General features: G+C 40.5%; 1 protein-coding gene across 2 annotated transcripts in view; it reads right to left on the bottom strand.

Annotated features, from left to right (window-relative positions):
* Positions 1 to 13,269, bottom strand: part of PCNX2 (pecanex 2) — a 158,099-nt gene that overhangs the window by 37,576 nt on the left and 107,254 nt on the right. For both annotated transcript variants that reach the window (XM_069800740.1, XM_069800741.1), the window contains one exon: positions 2,342 to 2,400. In XM_069800740.1, the coding sequence (XP_069656841.1) occupies positions 2,342 to 2,400 (59 nt within the window). The remainder of the gene's footprint in view (positions 1 to 2,341; positions 2,401 to 13,269) is intronic.

Raw genomic sequence — 13,269 nt, 5'->3', positions numbered from 1 at the left:
TTCTGCATAAAATCCCATGTTCTTTTTTATTCCTGCATAAAGCTTCTTCCTCTAGTTGGATGATATCTTCCTGATACTTTATACAATCTACATTTCCTAGGTGGTTTTTAGTCTTTCAGAGAATCAGGCCTGAAACTTTTGTTTAATATCAACAATGTTGTAAATAGAATATAAAATCAGTGATAACATGTATTTCAGACTGAATCAAATCACCTTCATGTTTTACAACAGCAAGAATTTTTTGGCTCCACTGAAAGTCTCTGCAATGCTAAGTTAATATCTACATGTTCTTAATTTTAAGAAACAAGAAATCATGATTATTTCAGTATATAAGCTTAAATCTGAGTATTATTTCTGAGATTTTTAAAGAATTCAGTCACACAGCTTCCAGTAATTTTGTTGGGATTTTTTTCTTTTAGTCCTCCAGGAATTTTTTCAAGGCTTTGTCCATGAATTATCTGTTGGTACTTAAAATGAAGATATAGTATATTGAGAAAGAATGAAACAAGGTTCATTCACCACTAGAATTGCTACCACTTCTTTAAAAATAGTAGCTGTCCAATTACATGTTGGTTGGACCAATTGTCCAGGTGAAAAACACCCAATCACAGTCTAGAAGTGTCATCTCATAAAGGCCTATGGCATTTAACTGGATTAAAAGTAGCACTTTATGATGGTGATTATAAAGTGAAAGGGAATGAACCTCTCACAAATGCTAACACACTGCCACATAATCCAATGTGGTGTTTTGTGCTTGTACTCTTTTACATAATATATGCTTGACATGAGAACTGCTTTTCTTTTCTATAATGTGTCAGTGCGTCACCTTCCAATACTTTTAAAATGCTGGTGCATGAATAGATACATATGTACAAACCAACATCTTGTAGGTGTATTTGTATACATGAGAGTGTATCTGGATACATATGTACAGGTACACATGCATATTTATGTATGTGCATATTTAGAAGCAGATCTAACATGGAGAAAAAATTCCAGAGGATGACAGGCTATAGCTTCCCCTACAAATTGCTCCTCAATACGAGAAGAGGAGTGGGTGTGTTACTACGATGATTCTCATCACCATGGCCATTATGCATCCAGCCCTGGTATGTTTGTACGTGCAGGTGTGTATGCACATACAGACATACTCAGCTATACACCTTCTAGAATATAGTTGGTCAAAATCTAAATGAGTCATAAAATGAATCTTTTAAGCACACACACAAAAGGAATGTTTTGCTTGAGCTATGGGGTTTAAAACATAATTAACTTATTAGCATATATAATAATGCTAAAGGTTATTGCTATCAGATGACAGAATGGCCTTGGGAAACATCTTAACTCCCTACCTTGAAACGATAAATAATGAAGGAACACTATATATGCCTCAAACTGCTAATACCTCTCTCACCTTCTTGGACACCCCGGATTACACCCATTTCTGCTTGAAGATGTGTATTCATGCTACTGATGTAATGGATAAGGATAAAGGGGGGAGGGGGGATAAAAATATGATAACAATAATTACAATGTAAACTTATAGCTCCACAATACAAGCCCTGACACCTCAGTGGCAAAATAAAATCAGGCGCAGAACACAAGCAGAAGAAACCTATCTATGAAGCGCTGGCCTCTCTCACTGGGTCTGGGATTTGGCATGAAAACACTGGTATCGGTTTCCCCTGGGAAGGGCTCTGTCCCGCCAGGTGCTGAAGAGCATCAGCGGAGGTACCACACACTCTCCACATCCACTGACTTGTCAAAAAATGCTCTCATTTCCCAATCTCACGGGAACCACTCAGTGCAGCCCAGGAAGGTGCTTTACATTGCCAAAGTCGGAGCTCATTTAATGCACCAATACCCAGAGGACAAACCCACCATCTTTCCTACTCCTTTCTTTTACCCCCTCCTGCAAATTTTCCAATTTCCCTTTCCTCCCTCTCCAAAAAAGATTTCTCTCCAGGGAAGAGGAGCTACCTGTCAAGCCCAAACTGCTCAGCAGTATGGGCACCGTTAATCTGCTGCTTTTTTCCAAGACCTTTCCCTGCTCACAGCTGACCTTAGAGTCTAGCTAGGGTGTCTGCTGCATACTCTGCACAAACAGCAATGTCATGATTAACCAAGCAATTCACAGCCCAGCAGCTATCTGATCAGCTACACATAACTCTAGAGCTAATTTACTTATCGAGTCCGGTGCTCCGCTACATTTAAAATGCTCTGGTTTGTTCACACAACATTTAAACTCTTTGCATCTCTTCAGCTTCCCAGGCAAAGCCTCGATGGTGTAAATACATCACATTTTGCAAATCAAGCAAACACCCAAACTCCCAGGCCATACCTGCATCCTTTTCGATCTGAATTGCCAGTCTGGTGTTGGAATGGTCCGATCTTTTGGTGCTGGAAATAAAGACATGTTGTACAGCCAATTTTTTTTTTTTTTTTTTAAATAAGATTCTCCCAAACCCACATTTTTACTTTCTTTTTAATGTATCTTTTCACTCTGTGTTTATATCATTATGCAGTTCACACTATAATCCGTTCATTGGTTTACTCCAAGTAGGCATATATAGTTATTTTAGTTCAGTATTGCTATTGATATGGTAGCTTATCAGCACACAAAACAAAAGTGTCTGTGTCCCCTCCTCCTTTTCCTCAAACTCTTTCTTCCTCATTTTCCTTCTTGTGGGGCAGAGTCCATTCAGAATTTGGCATCTGTGATAATACACAACACTACATACTTAAATAATTGAACTGGCTCCAGAAGCACATCATCCAGGTGCTACCAAAACACTGAATAGAAAGCATATTAAATCAGTCTCTCTTCCCTTTTAAGCCTTAAGGGAAACAGCTGGACTCAAGGGGTTTTCTTTGTGCAAAAACATTTCTGTGGGTGTATAACATCTATGGAAAAACGACAACAAGAATCACTTTATGTAGTTTTATATTTAGCTAGGCAGCGACAAGAGAGTCCCTGGACATTCTTATCACTTGAAAAAGAGTAAATTACAGGGTCTTATTCCATACAGACAGTTGTTGTGGTGACTAGGGATATTCAACACTAAAAGTCCAAAGCACCTCCCAAGCGTCCATCTCCCAAGCCTTCAGGGTACAAGTGAAAGCCTGGCTAACAGAAATGCTATAGTAAATATAAATTTCCCTGAAATACTGCTCTGGCAGTGGTGCTTTATGATATCAGGACACTTCATTAAGAATACTGTCTTGAGTTTTGCCCTCAATCACTAGCCTTAGCAGAAGGCCTATCAACCAGATACGTAAATGTTATCATTCTTTGGTAAATGAGGTTAAAACAGAAAATGGGGAAAGACAAAGCTGTTTGCCCTAAACCACAGTCAGCGTAAGGTTACATGTGGCAGTGGTGAGAGTCTCATCTGTTCACCGGCCTGCAAACAAAAGGGAAATGTGCCAAGGCACCATCTCTCCTGGCACAGGACCCGAGGGAGAGACCCAGACACAGTCCTCATCATGTCCTTTGTCAAACTGTGATGAGGATGGCATGGCCAGGTGGGACTGGCTGGGGTCTGGCTCATTAGGGTGGAGCACAGTGGAGATTTTTGAACAGGCTGGCCGGTCAACTTAGCCCAAATTTAGCTACTCGCTCTGAGAACTTAGACATGGCCAAAGGAAGACTGCGGCAAAGAGGGTGTAAGTTATATCGGAGGCTTTCAGACAGTTTAAATAACACTGAAAAAGGACGGTGTAAACCCAGGGTAACGTTCTCTTTGAAGCACAACAGAGACTCTCTGGGAGCCTGTATGTCCTCATCGCAGTATTGGCTCCCAGGATTTTGTGTGTCAATATACAAGTTATTTAAAATGTTGGAAGTTTCTGAGCTGAAGCTATAAGCTCATGCTGAAGCCAACTGGGAGAGGGATGCCATTGATGTCCCCAATGTTAGAAAGCCTCTTCATCCACTCTCTACAGCCTACCCTAAAAAGCTGTGGAAAACCAACCAACAGAAAAATTGCACACAGCCTTCCGTAGAGGAACAGAATTGCTTTACTTCTACTCCCTACCAGCAACTGATTTCTGCTTTAAAAAGGCATGTTCTTTACTTTGCAAGAAATACAGTTGGAGAGAATATGAGTCTTAATTAGAATTATTTGTAATTAACATTAGTACATTATCTACAGCGATTAACATTTTATTTGATGTATTATTTATCTTCCTGCCTCTGGTTGGCTCAGCTTATTGTAATTGCAATTTCCATTTCCTATGCAACAGAAAATGGCAACAGGGGGAGGGCCTTCTAAGCAGTTCAAAACAGAAAGAATGATTTTACTTCAAAAAGGTTGTCAGAATTCTTCTACCCTGATATACATCCACCTGCAAGTGCAACATATGCAAGAGTTAGCATAAAGATTAGGTTATGGAATTCAATCAATTTTCTATTCTCAGCAGAGAAACGCTGCTGATTTCCACGTGCATATGTTTTAAGATTATGAGACTCCTTATTAACTTTCAGTCCCTCTGAAATCAGTGTGGCAGTATGAGGTACAAGTCAATACTATTCTTTACCCCAATTTTTTACCAACCTATAAAGCATTTCTGTTCTTGAGAAATATTGAGACTCATACAAATCAAGCAATACTTCAGAAAATTCTAATCTATAGTAAGTAGGAATCCTTTTGCCCAGCATGCAGCTCTGGCTTCATTTCTTCCCCCCCCTTTTTTTTTCCTTTGAGAGAAAGATGCATGAAACAATCAGGGAAAATCACAAGTGCTTCAGGACACTCGGAGATGGACAACACAGCCTGACTGGGAAGAAGGGAAGGAAACGGAACAGCTCTCACAAACAAAACAAAACCGGGCTCCATTGCAGCTTTATCCTCTATTCCAAGCACAGTAATAATTGCTTAAGCAGCTAAAACACGGGCCTCAGGACATGAGACAAGAAAGGATTTACCTTTTCAGACACTACCAGAAAAACTCAAAGCTTTATACAGATATTTTGAAGCATAATTTTAATTTTTTTTAAGACGGAGGATAATATAGACAGTTTGTAAAGCAAACTTCCCTCCTGAAATTCAGTTCAGTTGAATAAATTCAGTCAGGTAATCCATTCTGGACTTTAAAAAAATTTCCACAATTATTAGTAACCAAAGCTATGTTTGTACCTCTTGAAGGCAATGGGAATTTGCATTGCATTAAGCTATAATACACTGTGCCTAACAATCAAACTAGCGACGCCTTTACTCCTGGGCTTTTCACTGTCAACGAGGACCTCTCAAAGTGAACTTTTGGGACTAGTGGATGATTTGGGCTTTCCTCCAGTGGCCTTTTGCTTTAAATTTGGTTGTTACCACTCATCCAAGGTGATAATTAGCTCAGTAATTGGATTTCTTCCTGAATTGCATTATTCTATGCAAACCAAGTGCAGGTCCTTGGGCACTTGCCCTAAAGAGCAAGTGATTGTGTTTGAATGTCTTCAGCTAAGTCTTCAGCAATTTTACAGTCAACATCCTGCTTAGTTCCTGAAATATCTATCTCATGCTCTTTTAATCCAGCATTTACATGGGCACTGAGATAATCCACTGGTTTGCATAGCATTGTTCATGTCATTATAACTATCACTTCCCATTGCAAAAGGATGAAGTCACCTCCTGTGCTTCCCTTGTCCAAAAATACTGCCTCGTTTTTCAACCTGGAAAGACTTTCTTCTCCCACTTTACTCTCCCAATTTCCTTAGAAAGGCATAAAAAAGACCGAGGGGGATTCAGGCAGCCTGGGGAACATACAGCGGATGCTGAGAACCAGGCAAATTGAGGGCAAGAAAAAAAAAAAATTCATTGCTGTTCTTATTTCCTGAAGATGAAAATAAAATTGCAGCTGTTCTATCTGCCTTGCTGTTGATGGGTTTTTCCCCAAAACACAAATTCAAGATTTCCAGGATTCTTGCTGTGAAGAAGGGGATCTCTACTTTGAAAGAGAACAAAACAAAGAAAAGCAGTTCCCCTCTGAGGGATAGAAGAGATGCCTTTCTAGGGTAGATCCAAAGTTTTTCTTTGTCTGCGTCCAATGAATTTTAATCTGTCTTTCCATGACATCTAACAGGCAAATCTAACAGAGAAAAACTTTACTATGTTGCAGCCCTATGATTATTCATGAGAGTCTGGAAAAAAAAAATCCTCAACATTTCCATGTGAATATCTTACGCTGCTGGCACTATGAACGGAAGGTTTAGCATTAAAAACACAGTAGTAGTAGGCTACAACAGCGAGGCAGGAGGGAGAATGAGGAAATGGCAGAATAAGCAGGCATCTATGATTATCTGAAGGACACCAGAGGCAAAAACGATGGTACTAATTGGAAGCGTAAGGGTGCCCAAGTAGTTTTAAATCAATTTCATCTAAAACGCAGAATGATTTCAGTGCGATTATAACAGCAAAGGCTGACAGCCCCTTCGTGCATAACCATGGCCAGGTTTTCTGGACAGCTGCATGGAAGATATGCCTTAGGTTTAACTCACATTAATAAAGAAAGATATCTTAATAATGAAAGCAACTTCTTCCTGATCACTCGCTCTGATTTTTATTTTTCATGCTTTCTTCCTCCCCTCCTTCCTTGACTGCTCCAGTGTTTCATCTAACAATAATAAAAAGTGGCTTTGATTGCACACTAGGAAACTGGGGGAGGGCACTAAGATATATAAAAAGTACCAGTTATTAAAGACAGCGTTGTTGAAGGATCCTTTTAAAACACAGGAAGATCTTATTATCAATAATGTTTCCTGCTCTTAGGGTTTCTTTACTTTCTTAAAAAGGTTTCTATAATTCATTCTGAGAGCTTCTTGGGTTTGGTTTTTGGGTTTTTTGTGGTTTGTTTGGTGGGGATTTTTTGTTTGGTTTGGTTTGGTTTGGGTTTTTTAAAAGTAGATGTACAAATCAGGCTTGTGGTCATTTGCTGAGATACTACTGAGCATGTTTATATGGCATATTCTGAAGCCTTTCCTGAAGATGCAGTTTCTGTGCTCCTGCAGCAAAAGGGATGCAAGAGAGGTGTGAGTGCCCAAACATGGATTGAACAGCCCACCTAAGTGCTCTGACATTCAAAGGTTTAGCTGGGGAATTCACCTCTTATTTGTAAGCCAGGCCATTTAAGCACCTGTGTACTTGAAAATATTCACTAATGCTTTACCAAAATGTCATCAATATCCCCGCTTTTGTCTTGCCTACCTTGCTACTTAATTTCTTTCCCCTTGTCTGAGTATGCTTTTTCTTTTAAAAGACATTTTGTCATGATCTCCAGATATTTTATACTAAGAAATATAAGAAGCTTTGCAAGTGGAAGGATTACGCCAACTGCACAGAGACATTTGTGTTCACTCTTGTGTCAGTGAAAAAGGGCTGGGACCCTGACATTCCTGTAAGGAAGGGGCTTAGTGCAGGACCCTACATCACAGCTATACTCACTGTCTGCAATTCATAGAGGTACTTTTAATTCAAAAAGCAAATGTCTTAATTACACACAAAAACATGCATCTGAAATAGTGCAGGTGAGTGTTTTTTTCTGGTTTTCCCATTGTGAGCCAGCACAAACATTATAGGAAAGGTACTACGCTGTACCCAGAGCTCTGCAGGACTAATTCACTTGGGCTCTGCACTGGCTGATGGGCCCATGAGTGAAGTGGCAAAAGCCTGAGAAACTGTAAGGACCTGGAGAGTAGAAAGGAGGTGATGAGAAAAGTCCCAGTGAAGTCTTCACCAGAAAAAGAGAGCAAGATCAGAGAGCAAAAAAATATGACCAAAATGTTGGGAGCTGCTTCAGCAAATGAGAGCAAGGTGTTTACCTCCTTTACTCCACACAGAGAGATGCACGTACCCTTGCACATCAGGAAACATGCAGGACTTGAGCAAGCTATAGCATGAATTATTCCCTGCTGCTGTCTGTACATAACTTACGTATCACCTCAGTTAAAACAGTTACACTTGCTGAACATCTCCTCTGTGATCTCAGCTTTTCCCCTGTCTTCACATCTTGACAAAAGTTGCTTGAGTAAGCACCTTCTTGAATGGAAGGTTTGAGTTTAGTGCTCGGAACCTCAGCTTGCCCCTAAATGTCTGATTCAGTTAAATCTAAAACAGGAGATGATCTGCATTATCCAAGTGAACGGGATGAACGCTTGATGAGAACACTTATTCTTACGGAAATTCAATCAATCCATTTCAACAGGTTTCCAATACTCGACATGACAGAAATTTCATGAATTTACTTGATCTCATTAGATCTACATAATTTGGAAGCTAAGCATTAGATGAGCAGCTTACAAAATTTTAGTGCCACTGTATATCCACACAAGCCCTTAAAATATTACATGCATCCTATTTCTGATTTATGAGTCCATTCTCATCTTTCTCTTATGCCCTGTTGCTGCCTTCCTTTCCGAATATCTTTAAAAGTCCTCTTCTATCATGCTCATGATTTCTTTTCCTCTATAGGTCTGAGTTCCTGCTTATCAATGACTGTTGCATTATCCTCTCAGATTTTTCACTGCACGCCTTTTCCTTTTTTGCCCATCCCTTTCCCTTTTCATTTATCCCGCTTGTGGTTTTGATCTCTGCTTGTGTTCCTGCCTGGCCTCAGCATGCATTCTCTCTCTGATGCCTCCCTTCTGTCTTTATTCTGTCCTCTTAGAATGATTCAGTGAATTGGAGATGTGAATGCATCTTTAACTCGGCAGGGAACTACAGAGCACTGAATCAGAATGCACTCCCAATTAATTATCACACATATGGCTCCTATTCAATTAGCCTCATTTTGTTTTATTGACTGCCAGGGGCAAAATTTGAGAAGAAGAGATGTTACCAGTTAAAGAGATACTGCCAAACAGTTAAAATACAACTTTGAATTTTGTATAGCCTCCCTTGAGTGGCAACTCAGAAAACATTTTAATACCACATCTATTTGGTTAAAGATGCTTGCTTTTCCTCGCCCATCCTTTCCCAGACAGCCCTCACGTTTTCCCAGTTTGGTGTGACTCCACATATGGAGTCAAGCAATGAGGTAAGGGCAGGGTTGGAGAGGAGATGTACACACCTCCATGCTACAGCCAGCAGCGAAAGGGGCACACGTGCACACAGGGTCACTCACTCCAGGGGAGATCACAGTTCAAGATGCTGAGGGGAACGTAATTTCTAGTAGGGCTTCTTTTAGCCTGGGGCTTTACCTGAAGCAACACCTCCCACACCTGAATGCTGTGGCTTTGTCACTCCTCAAAGCCCTACACCCCTGCTGAAAGGGAATAAAGACTCCTAAAGCAGGCAAGTGTTGCACGTACGAGGCCATGGGCAGTGCTGGTGGTGCACAATGTGAAGATGTATAGCAGATAGGCTTTACAGCAGGGAGGATACAGGGATGGGTCTTGAGAAGAGAGTCAGATGAGTAAGTAATGAAAAACATGTAACTTCAGAGGGCTCATGAAGAACTAAGGCTGAAGTACGGACAAAGAAGTTCCTTGTCCTTCAAACATTTTGGTTTTCTCTGTTTTCTCCTCCAGTGCCAGAACCATGGCCACACATGCATCTGGAGAACAGGGTGCAACTTCTCAACGACCAGTTTATACCATTGTTTCAACAGAGGAGCATTTTTTTTCCCAAGAAATCATCTTTATTGGGAAATCTGCCAGTTAGAAGAGTAATGAAGGAAAAATAGCAGTAACTTGCTAAAGTTTCAGCTTTTGCATCATGGCCAGCCAGGGAGTGCCACTATAGTCAGCAGGAATGCTATACCCAAGAGCACCCAAGCCAGGCCTAAGCATCCCTCAGTACTAGTCTAGGCTGGATGCTCAAGGATCTAAATCCCTCTGATGTCTCCAGAAAGACTCTCTCCAAATTCCACATGCTTTGTGAACAGGACCAGGCAGCCCTTCTGATTTGAAGACAACACACCAATAATTCAGACTAAAAACTGTTCATTCATTGGTCCTATTTGCTTTGACTTGTAAGTCCCAGGCACTAATAAGCACCTATTTTGGTTTTATCTACACGCTGATACTTATTTATAGTATTTTGCCGAGTTCTAAACTAACTTAACACTCAATAAAAGCCTGGAGGAGCCCCAAGGCCAACTCAGCGAAGGCCTCTCTTAAAAGAGCCACAGTCATCAAAGGGGCTAGCATTCATAAAAATGAGCAATAGCTGATAACAAAGGAACTAGAACCTCAGTACACTCTAAAGTCGTGCAACTGGAATACAGTGCTTCTTTCTGGTCAGTTCATAAAAAACAGTATAGAAACAGAAGCCATCAGAAAGAAACACAAAAATTAGCAGAGAAAGAGAAACAGTTCAGAAGAAACTAAACCGATGGCAATGAACAGTAAAACTCAGGGCTGCAATGTGGCTTTCATGTCACAGGTGGCTGGAAGCATTCAGAAAAGTTTGAACCCTAAGTAAGGAGAACAGGCAGTGACAGTAGTCAGAGTATAACATTTCTGAAGTGCTATTTGAGGAAATAAGGCAAACACTAACTGCTGTCGATTATGGGAAAAAAGGATCTCCTATGCTTAGGTTATGCTATAACTATTGTCTTCAGAGGTTAATGTACCTTTCTTTAAAGTATTCATTACAAATCAATGTCCAAGATATTACTGAACTATAAACATCTGCTGCAGTTGTTCCTCTGTAAACACCACCACTATGGAGGTCTAAGAACACATGAAAAATCAAACAACATAGCAAGAAAAGACTAAAGAAATCCAGCCCTGAAAAGAACTTGAAAGGTCTGAACGTGCAGCTCCCAAACAAGGCCCATGGACAGAATGACATTTTGTGTTAGGAGCAGGGGTTTTAGCAGCTGTAACAGATGAGCAGGCTCACAAGGAAACCAGATCCACTAGGGTGTGTTAAAAATAAGCATTTGGAAGTGGAAGGCCTGTTATTTTATGGGAAAAAGGGAGGGAGCAGTCAGGTACTTTTCACAACTCCTTTTCCCACACACGTGCATAATTGTGAGGTCAACCTGAACTACGTTTACACTGGGAAAACTATTCCCGTTCCACCTGCAAGCTGTCCACGATGGGCAGGTTAAGTGAGCTGGTAGGAAAAAAGAAAACACCAGCTGCACTAGATTTGAGGCCAGGCAGCTTTTCCTCGCCCTCCGTTCCCAGCTGTATTAAACTTACAGGTGGCTGTTTTCCAGACCACAATGACTGGAACAATAACACAGTGTTACACTTTTTAAAAAGATGGAGAAAAGAAAGGCTTGTTCACATATTCTCAAACACAGAGAGGTATCCTGTCATGCCATTCTGAGATAACTGGCAATTTAATCACAGCCTCTTTAGACACACCTAACTAATTCAGTTACACCACATTGTAATTCACCCAAGACCCTTCAAAGAAAATGCAAGCTGTGCCTTACCCAAAAATAGGCACTGAACCAGATGACTGAGAAAGAATAGAAACAGGAAGGAGCAGGAAAGATGAGCGGCTTGTAGGCAGTGAAATCTCCAGATTCCTGGTGGCAGTTTGCTGTTTGCAGGGACGAGTCACAGCTGCAGCAAAGAACAGGCTGCTCAACGTGATCCAGCGGTTAGACCCACTGGGGAAGGAAAGTAAACTTCCTACACTGTTCTGTCCATTGCCATATCCAAGATACAAAGCAAGATAAGAGGGAGGCAGGAGAGGTACAGATTCAGGCCGCAGCATGACAAAATATTTAAGAAAAAAAGCAAAGCAGAGGAATGGAACAACAGCGTTTGAACAAACACTTTATGCTTTAAAGTGCCTATACATTAAACAAGATTTACTGCTATTTCCTTTTCTCTCTCTGACATCTACAGCCTAATCATTCCAACAGCTGTGAAAATAAAGACTGAAACAAGACTTTTCAAACTGGGAAGCAGGACCCAGGCTAATGGGAGGACAAAGCCAGTGTCGCATCAAACTTTAAAAAAAAAAGAAAAGAAAAAGAAAAAGAAAATTTCTCATAGTTGAACTCCCATGAGGCAACCAGCTCATGAGCAGCAGGCCAGCTTTCTGATTTTACACGCCTCTCTTTTCAACAATGGCAGCAAAAGCTGTAAAAAAGTGGTTGCATGAGAAGTTGTTTTCTTACCTTCCTTATTGCCTTATTTTTCTTCTTCTTAAAGTCACTCTTCCCTTTCGCCCCTGAAAGATCCCTGAACTCAGTGATGTATTGGTGTACTAGACTCTGCACGCAGTGAGTACCAAAGCGCACACTGTAAACAAACAGCATCTGCTGATTGCAGGGAAGAACACCCATGCTCTGTGCACACACCGCAAGAGCACAAACAGGCACAGTATGATTCCCGAATTTTGAAGAGCTTGCTAGGAATTTCACAGTTTGCTTACTGTCAAAATGAATCTTTTTTTTTTTTTTAAACCCGCTTGAGTTCCTCCACTGCCTTGAAAAAACAAACAAGCCATCATTTTAATTCTCTAAGACTCTCAGCTCCAGCTCACATCATCTAGAGTGGCAGATGCCCAGTCAGAAACCTGAGGGATCAAACTCCTCTTTAGCCAGCAGAAAAAGTGGGACTAAAAGAAACACCAGAAATGCAAGATGTGTTAGTGTGCACCTAGAAAACACCAGGTAGAGACAACCAAACCAACGCTTTAAGGAACAGATGGAGCAGTTGCTCACCACTTGGGCTACTGGCCTAATAGCCCAGCTCTATTAATGAACATACCACTCCCTACTTGCTAACGTCCAAAGCTTCAACTTTGGATTCACTTTACAGAAAGTGAACTGGATGGTTTTTCCTTATCTAATTTCACACTGTTTGCCCAAGTGAGATGCAAAAATTAAGTTTTCCTTAAGTGAAACAAAGAAAAAATGAAGTCTGCTTGACAGCAGCAATGTGTGCATATACTGATGAACAGATATGACAGTCTAAGAAAGCAATCTAATTTATTACTTGGAAGAAAAACAAAACCATGATATTTTGCTATCTAGACTGCTTGTCAAAACTGTTTTCAGTTAGTCCAATTAAGAGGTTAAATTATAAAAAATATAACCATGGAATTGACTACCTCTATCTTCATATAAACGTAAATGAGGTTTTGTGTAGCTAATACAAATGTGATAATTTAATGTAGTCATCAATACAGCAAGGAAGTGTTTGAAAATGAGTATGCAAAGCAAGCAAACCAAAAAAAGCTATATAAAGCACACTGAAGGTAGCTTTCCCCTGGGCAAAAGCTCCTGTCAACAGGCAATGAGTGTGGAAATAGCAAAAAAATCTGCCAGAGCTTCTGCTTCGTATGAGCGTTACCTCAGACTGCATTG

The sequence above is a fragment of the Haliaeetus albicilla genome, chromosome 13 (genome assembly GCF_947461875.1).
Source record: "Haliaeetus albicilla chromosome 13, bHalAlb1.1, whole genome shotgun sequence".
Classification (NCBI taxonomy): Eukaryota; Metazoa; Chordata; class Aves; order Accipitriformes; family Accipitridae; genus Haliaeetus; species Haliaeetus albicilla.
The sequence above is the reverse complement of the archived record's forward strand: the minus strand, read 5'-3'. Positions and strand labels throughout refer to the sequence as shown.